We start from the raw sequence: 14,156 nt of genomic DNA on the forward strand, positions 1-14,156 counted from the left end.
AAAGTTATTGTGGCTCCTTTTTAATGCATAATGGACAATTGCTGTTGTTTGCAAAGACCCAAAGCCAGAAGTGGATTATCAGTGTTAATAATATACTCCCCTTATACAACTTAAATTATTTTAGCTGTAAATGTTCAGAAAAGTTTTCCCATATATGGTCATTATGGCTGGATAGCCCCAACACTTGTCATCCGTGAAATAAGAAATATACCAGCTTTGGGATGCTTTTATTTCAAGGAAATATGTCATAACAGAATGCAAATTTCTATCTGTGCAACACAAAAACAATTCAATAAAGTTTACTGTAGTCTAGTCTTTACCCTAAATGTGATTATGCATTATTCTGATATTAACCAGTATAGCACATTTTAAATATACTGTCAGAATCATATGTAAAGCACAAGGTTTTTTTGGTTTTTTTTTAAGTACTCAACTAATTCAATAACTGTACTTCTGTCTAGAAATTTTCAAAATGGTGGGAAAAATGTGTCTGGTCTCTCTTGTTGAGGATCTGGCAAGCTTTATCCACATTTTTTGTCATTCCTGGAGGCCCACAGCTGAAAACTCCAATTTTTTTAACCTTGAAAGGAAAACATTACAATTTATTTTATTTTATTGGGCAAACATTCAACAAATCTTCTGTATTGAACTTAATTTTTGATTTGTTATTTTATTACAAACCATTTATCCAATTAGAAATATGAATAAATAGAAATGTACAGATTTCTTACTTACATCAGTTATCAACAGAGTTCAGAGGTACATAACAAGGTAACTAATCAGCTTGAATTTATGTCAGTGGTTGTAAAATAAATTGAAAGGGTTCTGAATATCCTCCTTTAATGTGCTTATATACAAGGACATGTGTTTGGGTTGCAAAGTGTATCTCATATATGCAGAAACTGGCATATTCTTACAGGTCTGCACATACAGTGTATGTGCACAGTGTATGTGCAAACCATGCAAGTGCACAACCCATTTAGAAAACAACTACATGTCCAAGGTGGAACTCAAGCTACTGTACATATTTTTTGAGTTCCCCAAAGCTTGATTATAAGTAATAATTGTGTGCTAAATGACCACACACAAGCAGTTCCGATAAGGAAGCCAAGGGGCCATTCAGGCTTGGTAAATTGCATAAACTAAACATAATTAGGTGTAAATCACTGTATACAGTATATTGTGTATTATTATTTTGTGCCCATTGGTTATATGTAAATGTTTAGGGTTATAAGAACTGACTATGACCACACCCAGACTGAACCTCACCTTGGACAATGAGTGAGTGCTGTGCCTGGTATATCCTTTAAAAATGGCTTACAAGTTATCAGCTGGTCTGACTGCTGACTGGGGTTCACCTGGGTATAGAGGCCAAACTTATGTGGACTGTGAAAGTAAAGTTGAGTAACCAGAAAAGATTGTTTCTGATCTAAACTAATTCACCAGTGTTCTCATATTATATCCATATTTGAATTAGATTTAGCTGTTTTACTTATATAGACGAATTCTTAAGTTTATTTAAATATCCTCGAACATTTAATTGCTGCTAAAGTGTTTTGTTATGTTTTCAGATATTATACTTGTGTGTTATACTGTGGAGTGTGTTATCATATCTGTATATGCTTTGTTATTCTTGTTAACAATAAATCATTTAAGTACAGCTTGTCTCCGCTTTTTGAATCACCACTTTCTCTAAATGAGCCCTATAGTTGGGAGTTAGGACTCTAATAGTATACACAGATGCACTTGTGTGGTGCACCAGTTTGTGAATGGCTCCAAACAATCATTATTTATGATTGAGAGATGCAGTGCAATACTGTGCTTCTAATTTTGTGCCACTTACGTTTATGTCCCAAGAAACTCTAATTGTGTTTCAAGTGAAAATAGTGCCTATGTCCCCACACTTCCTCTCTAATCTGAATTTTTCCTGACACATGTCAATGAAGTCCCACAATCTAGTATCTATAAAGGTTGGATGGTTTTGAACCTCCAGATGAGCCACAATAGGTCTTCTTCTCAGGTCTTCTTCTCAGGTGTAAAGGAATAGGAGCAGTACTATTTGGGTTGCATGTTTAGCAATATTTTGGTGAGAAAAAATACAACTTTACCTGGAACCAATAATTTATATGAGATCCTGAGAATATCTAATTGTGCATTTAGACACTAGCCGCAACAATATGTATAAATAAATATTACAATACATTGGCCCCTCTGACAGGTTTTAAATACTTAGGGGCATATTCAATTCCGATCCCGATTCGCGGGATCACGCCGGAACGGCCGCAAACGTAGTCCGCGATACCGCAATAACGTGGATTTTCGTTCGCAGCCCATAGGGCTGCGTACAAAAATCCGCGTTATTGCGATACCGTATTACCGCCAGTAGTGCGCATTTTCCGCGGTAACTCGCGTTACCGCGGATCGGATCGGAATTGAATATGCCCCTTAGAGCACTAATTTCTTCATTTCTTTATATATTTCAACACATCGTGGTCCAGATATGTAGGGAAATTGTGTTAACGAGTTCCCCATTAACTTCCATGATTCACTCACTATCGGCATCATTATTTGGTCAGAAAATCACAGCCTAAAGAAACACATTCAAAATTGGCCTTATTAAAAAGGCTCTTACTGCATTATCTACAGTGGAGGGCTCCCTGTCTCCGTCACTCCACCATTATATAACCCTGCACTTTCACAAATAACACCAAAGGATTAGTTACAACAGTTAATTATCTAGAGAAGCTCTTAGTTCTCTGCAATCAGCTGTAATAAAGAAACAGTTTTCAGCAGCAATGCTGTGGAATCATATTATATTTTATTTCATTATTGGCTGTTAAAATATAACAATAAATACACTGGGAGTTTATTAGCTTTCATTTTTAATATCACTGGTAATAATGTGTTAGTTTTATATAGCAAATTGTGTTAATGGGACTGGTAATGACTGTAATGATACATTTCAATCTTATCCCCGTAAATGAAAACACTAAAATCTCTCACCTCTGGGTGAACTTCCTGCAGAGAGAGGAAAAATGGCTCAAACTGTGGTCTGCCAAAATGGGTGATAGATCGCAAACCAGTAAATAAGCTGCGATTCAGAACTTTCTGAAAGTGTCGCTCACATATATACTAAAATTGAAAAAGAGAATTAACAAAGGATAATGATAATAGACATGTCTAGATTCATCCTTTTAGATACTTATTTCTTGAGACTATTAGTTCAGGTGTTCTTAATAATAATCAGAGCTTTTCAGCAACTGTCAGCTAATAGCAGTGAGCTGTAACTAGCCAATGGAGAATAAAAAAATGTAAATAATTTTTAACAACATTATTGGAAACATCTCTGTAAAAAATTATGTTAAACTTTGAAATACAACATCCCTGGGTATGTAACATCTAAAAAGTACAGTTCTGCAATTTATATAAAGACATACATTATTGGCTTATTTTTGCCAAAAGACAATGATTATTTATAAAATCTCCTAATATGTGTACTTATATGCAATTTAAGTATAATGTTACTTTACAATATAAAACTGACATATCAAAATAATCCACTTTTCTACATAATCTCAAATAGCAGAGGAAATGATTGAGTAAAAGTGTCCTTGATAGACCATAAGTAATGCTATTTTTCTATGGAAAAAATTGCCATAAAATGACATGTAAGTAAGGCCATTTTATTTAGGGATTGAGACTGGAATAGAAATGTACATTAGGGGTCCTAAAAAAAGGGACTAAAAGACAATTTCACAGTTTTGTTAACAAGTGCCTGTTTTTAACTAACAGAACTATGGGGGTCTTATGCAAGCGCCCCCTGTAGTTCAGGAGAACTCCTACAAAGGGGCTTCAGTGCTGCTTCGCGACCCTGGAGAGCAGCACTGTGTTACTCCTAGAAAGAGTACAGCACTATTTGCATCAGCCCATTTGATGGCTAGCAGCTGTTGGAGCTCTAACGGGGGTCAGTTATTCTGATCTTAGGGGGAAGAGGGGGGATTTTTGGGAATGATACCTCAGCGGTTTTGGCAGTTGAGGAGACTGGGGAGAGTTAAAAAAATATATTTTAAAGTGCAAATATCTTATTCATGAATAAGGGCTGCAGTTATGAAAATACATTATATTCCTGGAACTATATTTCATAGAATTACCAAACTATATTATATTTCACAAAATGTATATAGTAGTAATCATTGTCTGGCTCAGCAGCTGCAACAACTCACTAATTGTACATGTTCAGCAACCAGAAGGAAGAAAGACTGAATTTAGCACATGGTTTAAATAGGTAGATCTTTAAACTGAATGTCAATAAGGCACAACGACATAAGGGATTATTTCAACTTGATTAACATAACAAGTACATTAATATACACATGCTCAAATAAGATTCTAAGGGGTCACAAAATTAATCTGGGAAGCAAAGTCCTGACTTTAAACTCTAGCAGAGTTTTCTAGAATAGAAAATGTAGGTGACTTGCAAATATTTTTATACCTTGGGTTATTTAAATGAGTTGCAAAAAACATTCTGTGCCAGGGAACACCATTCACTGCACACAACTCTGTCCCATCTCTATGTTGTAAAAATGATATGTTGCAATTGTAAATTGTTTCTTACCAGCATGGTTGTGCGAAGGTCAAATTTTTCAGCAAATTGAGTTATGTAGATGTGAACAGACACTAAGTTATTTTTATCATTTTCCTCTACTTCTCTTATGATATCTGCCAGCCACTCGAATTGCCGTTGTGTACGAGTAACCCAGATAAAATATACCTGATAGAACAATTATAATATTTAAGTAGGTGGTAGGTTCCATATGTGCTTCACTAACAAATTAGATTAAAAAAAAAGCCAGACATAATACAACTATATCACAGCAAAAAAATGATGACAATATTGTACAATATTACAGGAACTATTGGTGTAATATTTGACAAAGGTAATTATACACACCAGAGATCTGTTTCTTCTATTTTATGATTAATAAACTGATTATTTTAAACAGAGTATGCTAGAGATGGAAGGTCTGATTCATTAAGGATCGTAAAGTGAACGCAATTTGCGTTATTTTTTAACCAGATGGAAAATGTAACACCCGACAAGATGAGTTTCAACAAGAAACGTTTCAAGTTGAATGTGGGCCTAAGTATCCTCTGCCTATACAGCACTTGTATGCGGACAGACTTGGCACACCGCAGGATATGTACATATAAAGTCCCATAAGAGTGCACAGAAAAAAATAAAATTATTACATACATTGTTATTAATATAATCATTAATGAAAAAAACAATAAAAAACAGGATTTTTCTTCATTTTTTTTTTACATGAAATACGTACATCAGGATGTTATTAATTCCTACTGTACATAAGATGCATTTTTACAGTTGTTCTTGATTGCAAACACATGTGCCAGCATGCATACGCCACGGCCATCACCACTATCACTCGGCACTTACACCTGCCCTTTAGCTGGTGCAAGTGAAGTGGCTGAAAATCAGTTGCCTAAGAGATGTCCAGAGCTTGAATCGGACACTGATGCATGCACTGAAACATGTACATTGCTACATGCATAAGCCCCTCCCCCTTTTTGCCCGTGAAATCGTAGGCTGTTTGAATTGTCCTTGGCATTCAAAGATGATCTGCATGCGCCTGCGCTCACTGACGTATGGTCCTTTTCTGTGCATGCACAGAGCAATTTTACGCAAAATACAGCATGTGTCGGCATTCAAGTTTTTTAATGTATCAGGCCCGGAGTATTTTCTCCTTTCCGTGTGTTTCAGTTTCTTTTGTACATAATAATCTGCATTAGTGTTTTTCCCTTTGTCTCTTATCAATTTACATTTCTTAAGATGTCTCTCTTCTGTCATATTACTTAATAAATAAACTTAAATGAGAAGAATGTCATAACAAGATATCCCGCCTTACCTTTTTGCACATTATCTTTGAATTCACAGATGATTTGAACACCAAATCTTTGAGAATAGAGGCAAAGGGAGTGACTCCAATTCCTCCTCCAACCAGGACTGAAACTTGAAATGTGTTCCATTCTTGGTGTCCTTCACCAAAGGGTCCATCTAAATATATCTAAACAGAACTTTGATTTTACTTAAGCTGTTTTCAAATACAATATTTGATTAAACAGTTATATAAATATTAGATGTTGCTGAACTCAATATAAAAGACATAAATACATTATAATAAATTAATGAGTTAAAAGTCTGCCTTTCAATGTGTCTATACTGTAATTTTTCTGTGCAGAATATTGTATGCTTTACTTACTAGAGCAATTTGACATTGAAGAATTGTATCAAATTAAATCCAACACATGTATAATTATTCTCAGTGAACAACCAAGAAATTAAGTGTCCTTGACAGTTGATTCTTTATTGATCCCAGAGACATAAATGCTTTTTACACACCACAAAAATGTAGACATGCACATAATTTTGAGCATAACGAAAACAAGGCAGGTATGAGTTTGAAGGCTGTTATCACATTAATTAAAGTGTGCCTAGAAATTGTTTTGTTACAAAAGAACAACTGGAAGGTGTATCATGGGTTTCACTAAAAGTGTAGAATGCAGTTGGGTTTCCTGCACCTCTTACTAGCTAGAGAATTATGGTCATTTAGCAAAGAGAAAGGGACTGTCTTTCAATTTAAATAATCCTGGCCCAAAAATGTAGTCTAATTTTTTCACTTAAGTGAAAAAGTAGGTGGACATATTCCCTAATACACTCTTAGCAGGGAACGTCCACAATTTGCCCAACTCTTCCCATGAGATGGTGCTTGTGAGACTAACAACAACTCTCACAGTAACGGCTAATGTTACAGCATGTGTTTACATCTATGGCTATAATAAATTCAAAAATAAAGTTGAAAAAATAGCAAAATATGTGTAGACTAATCTCTAATAGGGCACACATATCTGGCATCCTTATTAATGTTAGAAGCTGAAAAATGCACATTCAGATTTTATTTTGTTTATAATAATTAAAGAAGAATCATTGGAAAATGTTTTGTGTTTTTTTGTTATTGGTTTTAATTGCTGTAGTTTATTTCTCCCCATATAGTTCTCATAAATGTAAAAGTATTTGATTATTGTCCTAAAAGAACTTAGACTTGAGTAGATCAAAAAATAAAAAAAAAGGTATTCCTAAAGCTGGCGCATAGAGAAAATGTGAAAAATGGTGTTGCTACTGAGGTACAAGTTTGGATGTTGTAGTACAGGGGTTAAATTAATCACGCCAGAAAAAATATTGGACTCCCTTCTGATTGGCTGGCTACCAAATAGTTCCTAACGTTTCCCATGTGTATAATTGGCACAAACTGTCAGCCAACTGAATTCTCTCCTGCCACACAAATTAAGGCTTTAAGACGGCGTTGCACAAACCTGCTGTAGTGCATGGACCAGTTACTTAATACCTTGAGTCACATCATCATAAATGCAGATAAAGTACAGACGAGAAAAAGAGTCTTGCGTTACCTTTGGATACCCACTGAGTTCAGTGACACTCTGCTGAGAGTACAGCTCCCGCAGACGAGTGGTCCAGGGTCCTGCAGCTCTGATGTGCAAGCTCAGTGTGTCCTCATGTGGAGCACTGGTTAATGTGAATGGATGGTATTCATTTGTCCCTAGAGCTAAGCAGGCAATTCTCACCCACTGTCCAGATTTATATTCAAAGTCATTGGGGCGCTGGAACCGGAGGAAAGTGACATCTGCACAAGAAAACCAGCACCTTAAGTATATTTAAATAACATATTTGTTCATCTGTCGCACAAATGATACTTGGACCCCACTAAAGTTCCAGCATGTGTTGCATTCCAAGTCTTCAATGTTCACCCATGTGAAGTGAATGTATCAGTAGATAAATAACATACAGAAGAACACATTTGCATTGTAGACTTTCCACCTACAAAGTATAATAGTATAAATAATGTAATTTAAACAAATTCACAACACCAGGTTCCAGTCTTCACATTTCAGGATCTCAGTCACCAGTATCTCTTTTTGGTTAGTGAACTGATAACTTGTGCACCTGTCACAGTAATCATTGTGTAGGCTGATCCAATATTTCTCTGTATGTAGCCTAATACAACAATTATCAGTAGCGGCAAGGTTTCAAATACAATTATTAACAATTTACAATTGAAGAGAGTGTAAAACAGACATCATTCTCAAACATCATTTTAAAATATTTGTTAGAGCTTTCTGGAAAAATAAATATTCACTGGGTTTTGCCAGACATAAGCTTCCCCACACATAGCATAATCAACTTATGCCTGCATAATAAGTAGACCTCATAATAACAAAATAAGTCTACTCAACATCTACATTATACTGTATACTTCAATAGGGAATTTGCATTGAATTTCAAAGTTGATAGAATCGCTATTTGACAAGATCTTGGTTTTAACTCTTTAAAAAAAAATTAATGAGTGTTGAACAGGTTATTTGTAATAATTATATAATGTTGTAAAATTACCTGATGGAAGGAGTTCCGCTTTTATCACACCGATTTCTCTCTTCTTCCTGCTCAGACTTATTAAACTATCTCCAATAAAAAGTATAGCTGGAACTGAAAAATAGACATGAAATTTGGGCTGCTGCAAAAGTCCAAAACTACCATGAAGGAGAGTCTGAAATTAAAATAGATATTTTGTTTAGATTAAAAAGATTTGATTACTTGAAAAGACTTGTGTATTTGTGTCAATTAATGTGGATTTGTCCTGTTATATGCTATTACTATTATAATGCTCAAACTCTGTTATTTTAAAGTTTGTACATCACCTGCTACAACAGTCATCATAAACTCATTGTAACTTGTGTTTCACATCTGTGCAAACTGTGTATTTTAAACGTATGTAGCAGGAATTCTTTCTGTTGTTTTAACCTATATTAAACTCCTGATCAGAGGAGCAGATTTTATTAACCCATTCTGGCTTGGAACTCATCTAGCCTGACCAATACCAACAGAATTTTTGTTTGGATCAGCTGACCAACTATATAGCACTGATGTAGCTAGTCTATATTCTTCCCAATTATTTCTTATCACTCAAACTAGAGGGAGATATGTTGGTGTGTACACATGTTGTGTTTTTTCTACACTGTTAGGAAATGCACAGTTAAATAATGCAGTTTAACAATCATAGAAGAACATCTTATGCCTCCCAGTAACAAACTTCACCTGCTGCAGCCACTATATATTTTTTTTAAATCCCTGTCCTGGACACTTGGTAATTAAATATTTGGTTTTCTCTCTTTACTTTTCTTTCATCAGTCTCACCATTCAGCTGCTCAACTCCTGCTCATTCTCTGAAACCTATCCCACAAACTCTCTCTCCCCTTCCTTTATCTTCTCTGCTCTCCTGCCATCATGCCACTAATCACCCATCCACACACACATTATTTTCCCATTGCCTATGTACTTACTGCACTTAACTTTACCATTATTGTACTGTATTGCCTCTGCCATTGTACTGCTGTACCATGACATTACTGGGCCAAAATATTGCTCTGTCATAGTATTATATTGACGTTGCTGTTGTACCACTTTGATTACAGTGTCACTGTCAAACTTCACTTGCCACCATCTGGGCTTCTACACTACTGTGACTCTGATATCATCATGGCCCTTGCACTTTCTAGGCTCTTGCATCATCCTGGTCATTGCCCTACATTTGTCTCTCATTACCCCCTCTCTTTAGAATGTAAGCTCTCAAGGGCAGGGCAGTCTACCCTATGTCTCACATCTGCGCACTCTCCTTCCTCCTTGTCTTCCCTGTTTTGTCTTATCTGAATCGTTTTGTATGTCATGAAACAAGTTCTGTTAATTGCATCCATACATTTATTATTCTGCTTATCTGTACACATTGTTCTTATCGGTATGTATTTAAGTAATTCTGTACTTTTGTTGTATGTTCTAACTACCTATGTACGGCGCTGGAGAAGCCTTATGGTGCCTTATAAATAAAAAATCATAATAGTAATTATTCCTAAAAAAAATATATTTGATTACATAATTAAATATATCACATGGAAAACAACTAATATATATATTACTGACACTACTTCCACATAGGCAAAACGCAAAGTATAACTGGATGTTTGGCCTTATCCACATGCAGTGTAGGGGTTTGCAAACCGCCACACATTGGATGTGGTTTGAGATTTCAGTGTCCAAATTGCAAATTACATTAAAAACTGTATCTGTTGTGTGCAGGGCCGCCGAGAGGGGGGGGGGGGGGTGGTACTAATTACCCAGGACGGGCATGCCAGGGGGCCCGGCCTGGGTCCTCACTGCCAACATTTTTTTTTTTTATTTGTTTGTTTTTAAAACTACATTTTTTTATTTTTAATTTATTTTATTTTCTGTTGGGAGGTTACTCCACCCCGTTCGTTGGTGGGGGAAGCAGAGTAGTTAAAAAACAAAACAAAACAAAAAAAACATATATTCACGTGGTCGCGGCACCGGTGTCCCTCTTCCCTCCTCTCTGCTCCGTTCACACTGAATGTCGGCCATGACTTCATCAAGTCACGCCCGACAATCAGTAAGGAGCGGCACAGAGAGGACCCAGACAAGACAGAAGCAAGTCGACAGAAGACAGAGGAAAAGAAAAGAAAAGAGATGAAAGAAGCCAATACAAAGGTAAGTAAAGAAACGTAGGCTGGTTGTGATGAAGGAGCACAGTGTGATCATAAGGAGGCACTGCGTGATGATGATGAAGGGGCACAGTAATGTGTGTGTGATGGCACAGGGGCCTTGTATCAATGTAGTGTGTGTGAGGTAGGTGGTGGCTAATTAATGGGTATTATTTTGTTTGTGGGGTGATGGTGGGGTAATTTAATAGTGGGGACTATTAAATTAAGATGGGGTGGTTTGGGGGCTATTGAATGTTGGAGTGAGTTTGGGGAGAATGAGGTCTCTTTATTAAATGTGACTATGAATTATTTAATGGCAGTGATGCTTACGTGAAATAGGTATATTTATGAAATGCAAATACTATTAATTTATTGCTGGGGCTGTTTACAGGGAGGGAAATAGGTTAATTTATTAAATGGGAATGCTATTATTTTAATGTTGGGGCTGGAGGAAGGCCTAATTATTACTAGTGGGTGCCATTGATTTAACACCGGGGCTGGTTGGAATTTTCTAAATGTACCCATTTTTTTTCCAAATAGGGCCCCCAACATTTTAGGATCCACACAAGCTGCAACTATAGAAACCAGCAGCCTCAGGTGGTGATAGTGACAAGAACAGGTAGGAGAGAGCAGGACAGTCTGTGAAATGTTGTGATTCTAATGGAACAATCCCAATTCTTGGTGAGTGTTCTGCCTAATGTAAGGGTCAGGCCAGTATTGTTAACTCTCTATATACACACTGCATTCTTTATATACTACACTATGGTGCTAGATGTCCTAAAAGTCAGGAGTGCACAACAATGCAGGGTTTTTTCTGTAGGAGGGTGGCCTAGCGTTTTTCACCTGCTAGCCCCGCCCCAATGATGCATAGCCACGCCGATAATCGTATGAACACACCCACAGCCACTTTTGCAATGGCAGTACCCGCCGCCTCTATAATGTAATGTAAGGTTAGGGTTAGGGTTAGTGTTACAAATAGTATAAGGGTTAGGGTAAGGGTTACAATTAGAATTAGGAATAAAGGTTATACATTATAGAGGAGAGGGGTCCTGACATTGCCGATTTAAATCCGAAAATGTCGCTATCACCATTTTAATTGACCTCATTTGCAAGTGACAGGATTTTCTCCATTTGGAAAGTATAAGAGGCTTGTCGGGGATGGTGTCTTTTTTACAGTAAGTCTAGATTTCCATCCTGTCGGGATTATTGCAATTGGTATTCCTTTGCTGTAATTGCAATTGTCGGAATTGTGGCAATCGTAATTACGACTACCACCGAGTAAATCTCCCCCTCTGGGTATTAAAAGGCTCGTTTTATCACTGTCCTTATACTTGTATAGCATGCGTGTACATACTTCAACATAGACTTGATGTGTAGCACAAAACAACTTTATTTTTTGCCAGTTAACTTGAATGGCCGCCCCCCTCCACACACACACACACACACACACACACACATACACACATAAATGTGCCCAGCTATACTCCACTCTCTTTTTATTTTGTGTCACTTTTTGTGTATGAAGCTTTTTATTACATTGTTTAGAGTGTGTCTGCAAATATGCTTCTGAACTATTTATATTACATAACACTTTGTTAGTTCCAAAGCTTGTTTTAAACTGGACAAAGTGCTCCTAGGAATTCACTGCATTAATAAAGTGCAACATGGAACAATAAAAGACCCAAAGAACACCAACTCAAATCTGGTGAAAAATTTTGCAACGTGAACGTGGTTATACACCCCTCAGTACAGGAGAAAAAACCTCTACCTCTTTATCTTATTTTGGTAATCTTGGTCTGCGCAAATAAATTTCATATTTGCACTGCTCAGCAAAAGTAGACGCATTAGTATGCTTACTCTGTACTTAACAAGTAACACGCTCACTCTGCCTAAACCCTCGATCAGCATGTGTGAACTTTTGCTTCTCCACAAACCTTTGTGGAAATCTATGTATACTTGTGCAAATCCAGGCAGGAAATTCCAATCCTGCACTTAGCCTCAAATGTTTTGCGCTTTATAAATTACCTCCTCTGACACTCAAGCCTATAATTTAGTATGTTAACACATTTTATAATAACATGCTCTCATTATTTATTATTTTAATGTTGAACTACAATTCCCAATACATACTTTGCAAAATTGTATGTTTGGAAATTGGGTACACCCCCTGCAAAATGGGAGCATGGTTGTGCACATTGGATGGGGGAGGTAAAAATCCACATTGGAGACATTATACAGCTACAGGAATGTGTCTAGTGCTTTCAAAGTCCTAGACCTCCCAACAAGCAGCCAAGACAAAAGTCCTGACTGGAGGTACATTAGAAATGGCACTAAATCAAGAAAGTTAGGAGGTATGTAGCATTCTCTACTAGCAGCAGTTGTTGCACAATACGTTTGATGGCATGAGTAAGTGTAAACTGTTGTGACTATTAACAAGAGTGTTATTTGCAAGATTTATCTTACCAATATATACATCAATATATACAAATGATGAGTCAACCAAAATCCACGAAAGCTGCTGCGTCGGAAACGATGGGAAGAGAAAACATATATAAAAGCTAGGACTGCCAAGAGAAGAATACCGGTAAACCCTGTGAACAAAGCACAAACGCTTGGGTCAGAACTGATCAAATACAATTTGCAAATACAAATACAATTTTTACATTAGTGTATAAATTATTTAAACTCACCCAAAGATGGATAGTTTTATTATTATTCACCCATTGTGTTATACCTAATGAAGCAAATTCTATCCGATGTCCCTCGATTCCCTGTCCAGGGCATGCTCTTCATCGCATGAAATAAGTTTTAATCTTTATTTTCCTAAAATACTACATGTGCCAATTATGTATTCTTGTTATTTTCCCTTAATATTGATGTATGACAATGTGTATATAGAAACATAGAATTTGACAGCAGATGAGAACCGCTTGGCCCATCTAGTCTGTCCATTTTGTTTATTAACCTATGGTACCTTAAATCCTATTTGATCATTTATTCTTTATAAGGATATTCTAATGTCTATCCCAAGCATGTTTAAACTGCTTTACTGTATTAGCCTTTACCGCCTCTGATAGGAGGCTATACCACTTATCCACTACCCTTTCTGTGAAGTAGTTTTTCCTCAAATTTCCTCTGAACCTGCTTCCCTCCAGTCTCAGTGCATGTCCTTGTGTTATAATATTTCTCTTCCTTTGAAGAATGTTTTCCTCCTGTAACTTGTTCAAACCCTTGAAATATTTGAAAGTTTCTATCATGTCCCACCTTTCCCTTCTCTGCTTCAAACTATACATATTAAGATCTTTGAGTCTTTCCGGGTATGTTTTGTGCTGTAGCCCAGGCACTATTTTAGTTGCCCTTATTTGTACAGTGTCTAATGTATTTATGTCCTTCAGGAGATATGGCCTCCAGAAGCACCTTACTTGTTTCTCTAATTCAGTAGCTTTTCCCAGATGTATGCCTCGTATGATGGAATCCCCCAAGAGAAGTGTAGTCCTTTTTGGAGATTTTATTTTCCT

The 14,156-nt window shown here is 36.6% G+C and overlaps 1 protein-coding gene across 1 annotated transcript in view; it reads right to left on the minus strand.

The window, feature by feature from the left end:
• Positions 1 to 212: 212 nt before the first annotated feature.
• The window catches only part of LOC142151976 (dual oxidase 1-like), a 114,029-nt gene continuing 100,085 nt past the window's right edge, over positions 213 to 14,156 (minus strand). The window contains exons 27-33 of the mRNA XM_075208132.1: positions 13,102 to 13,229; positions 8,483 to 8,636; positions 7,483 to 7,715; positions 5,925 to 6,083; positions 4,616 to 4,771; positions 3,004 to 3,132; positions 213 to 580 (exon numbers count right to left, since the gene is read on the minus strand). Coding sequence (XP_075064233.1) covers positions 458 to 580; positions 3,004 to 3,132; positions 4,616 to 4,771; positions 5,925 to 6,083; positions 7,483 to 7,715; positions 8,483 to 8,636; positions 13,102 to 13,229 — 1,082 coding nt within the window. The 3' untranslated portion in view covers positions 213 to 457. The remainder of the gene's footprint in view (positions 581 to 3,003; positions 3,133 to 4,615; positions 4,772 to 5,924; positions 6,084 to 7,482; positions 7,716 to 8,482; positions 8,637 to 13,101; positions 13,230 to 14,156) is intronic.

Source organism: Mixophyes fleayi, chromosome 4, assembly GCF_038048845.1.
Source record: "Mixophyes fleayi isolate aMixFle1 chromosome 4, aMixFle1.hap1, whole genome shotgun sequence".
Lineage (NCBI taxonomy): Eukaryota > Metazoa > Chordata > Amphibia > Anura > Limnodynastidae > Mixophyes > Mixophyes fleayi.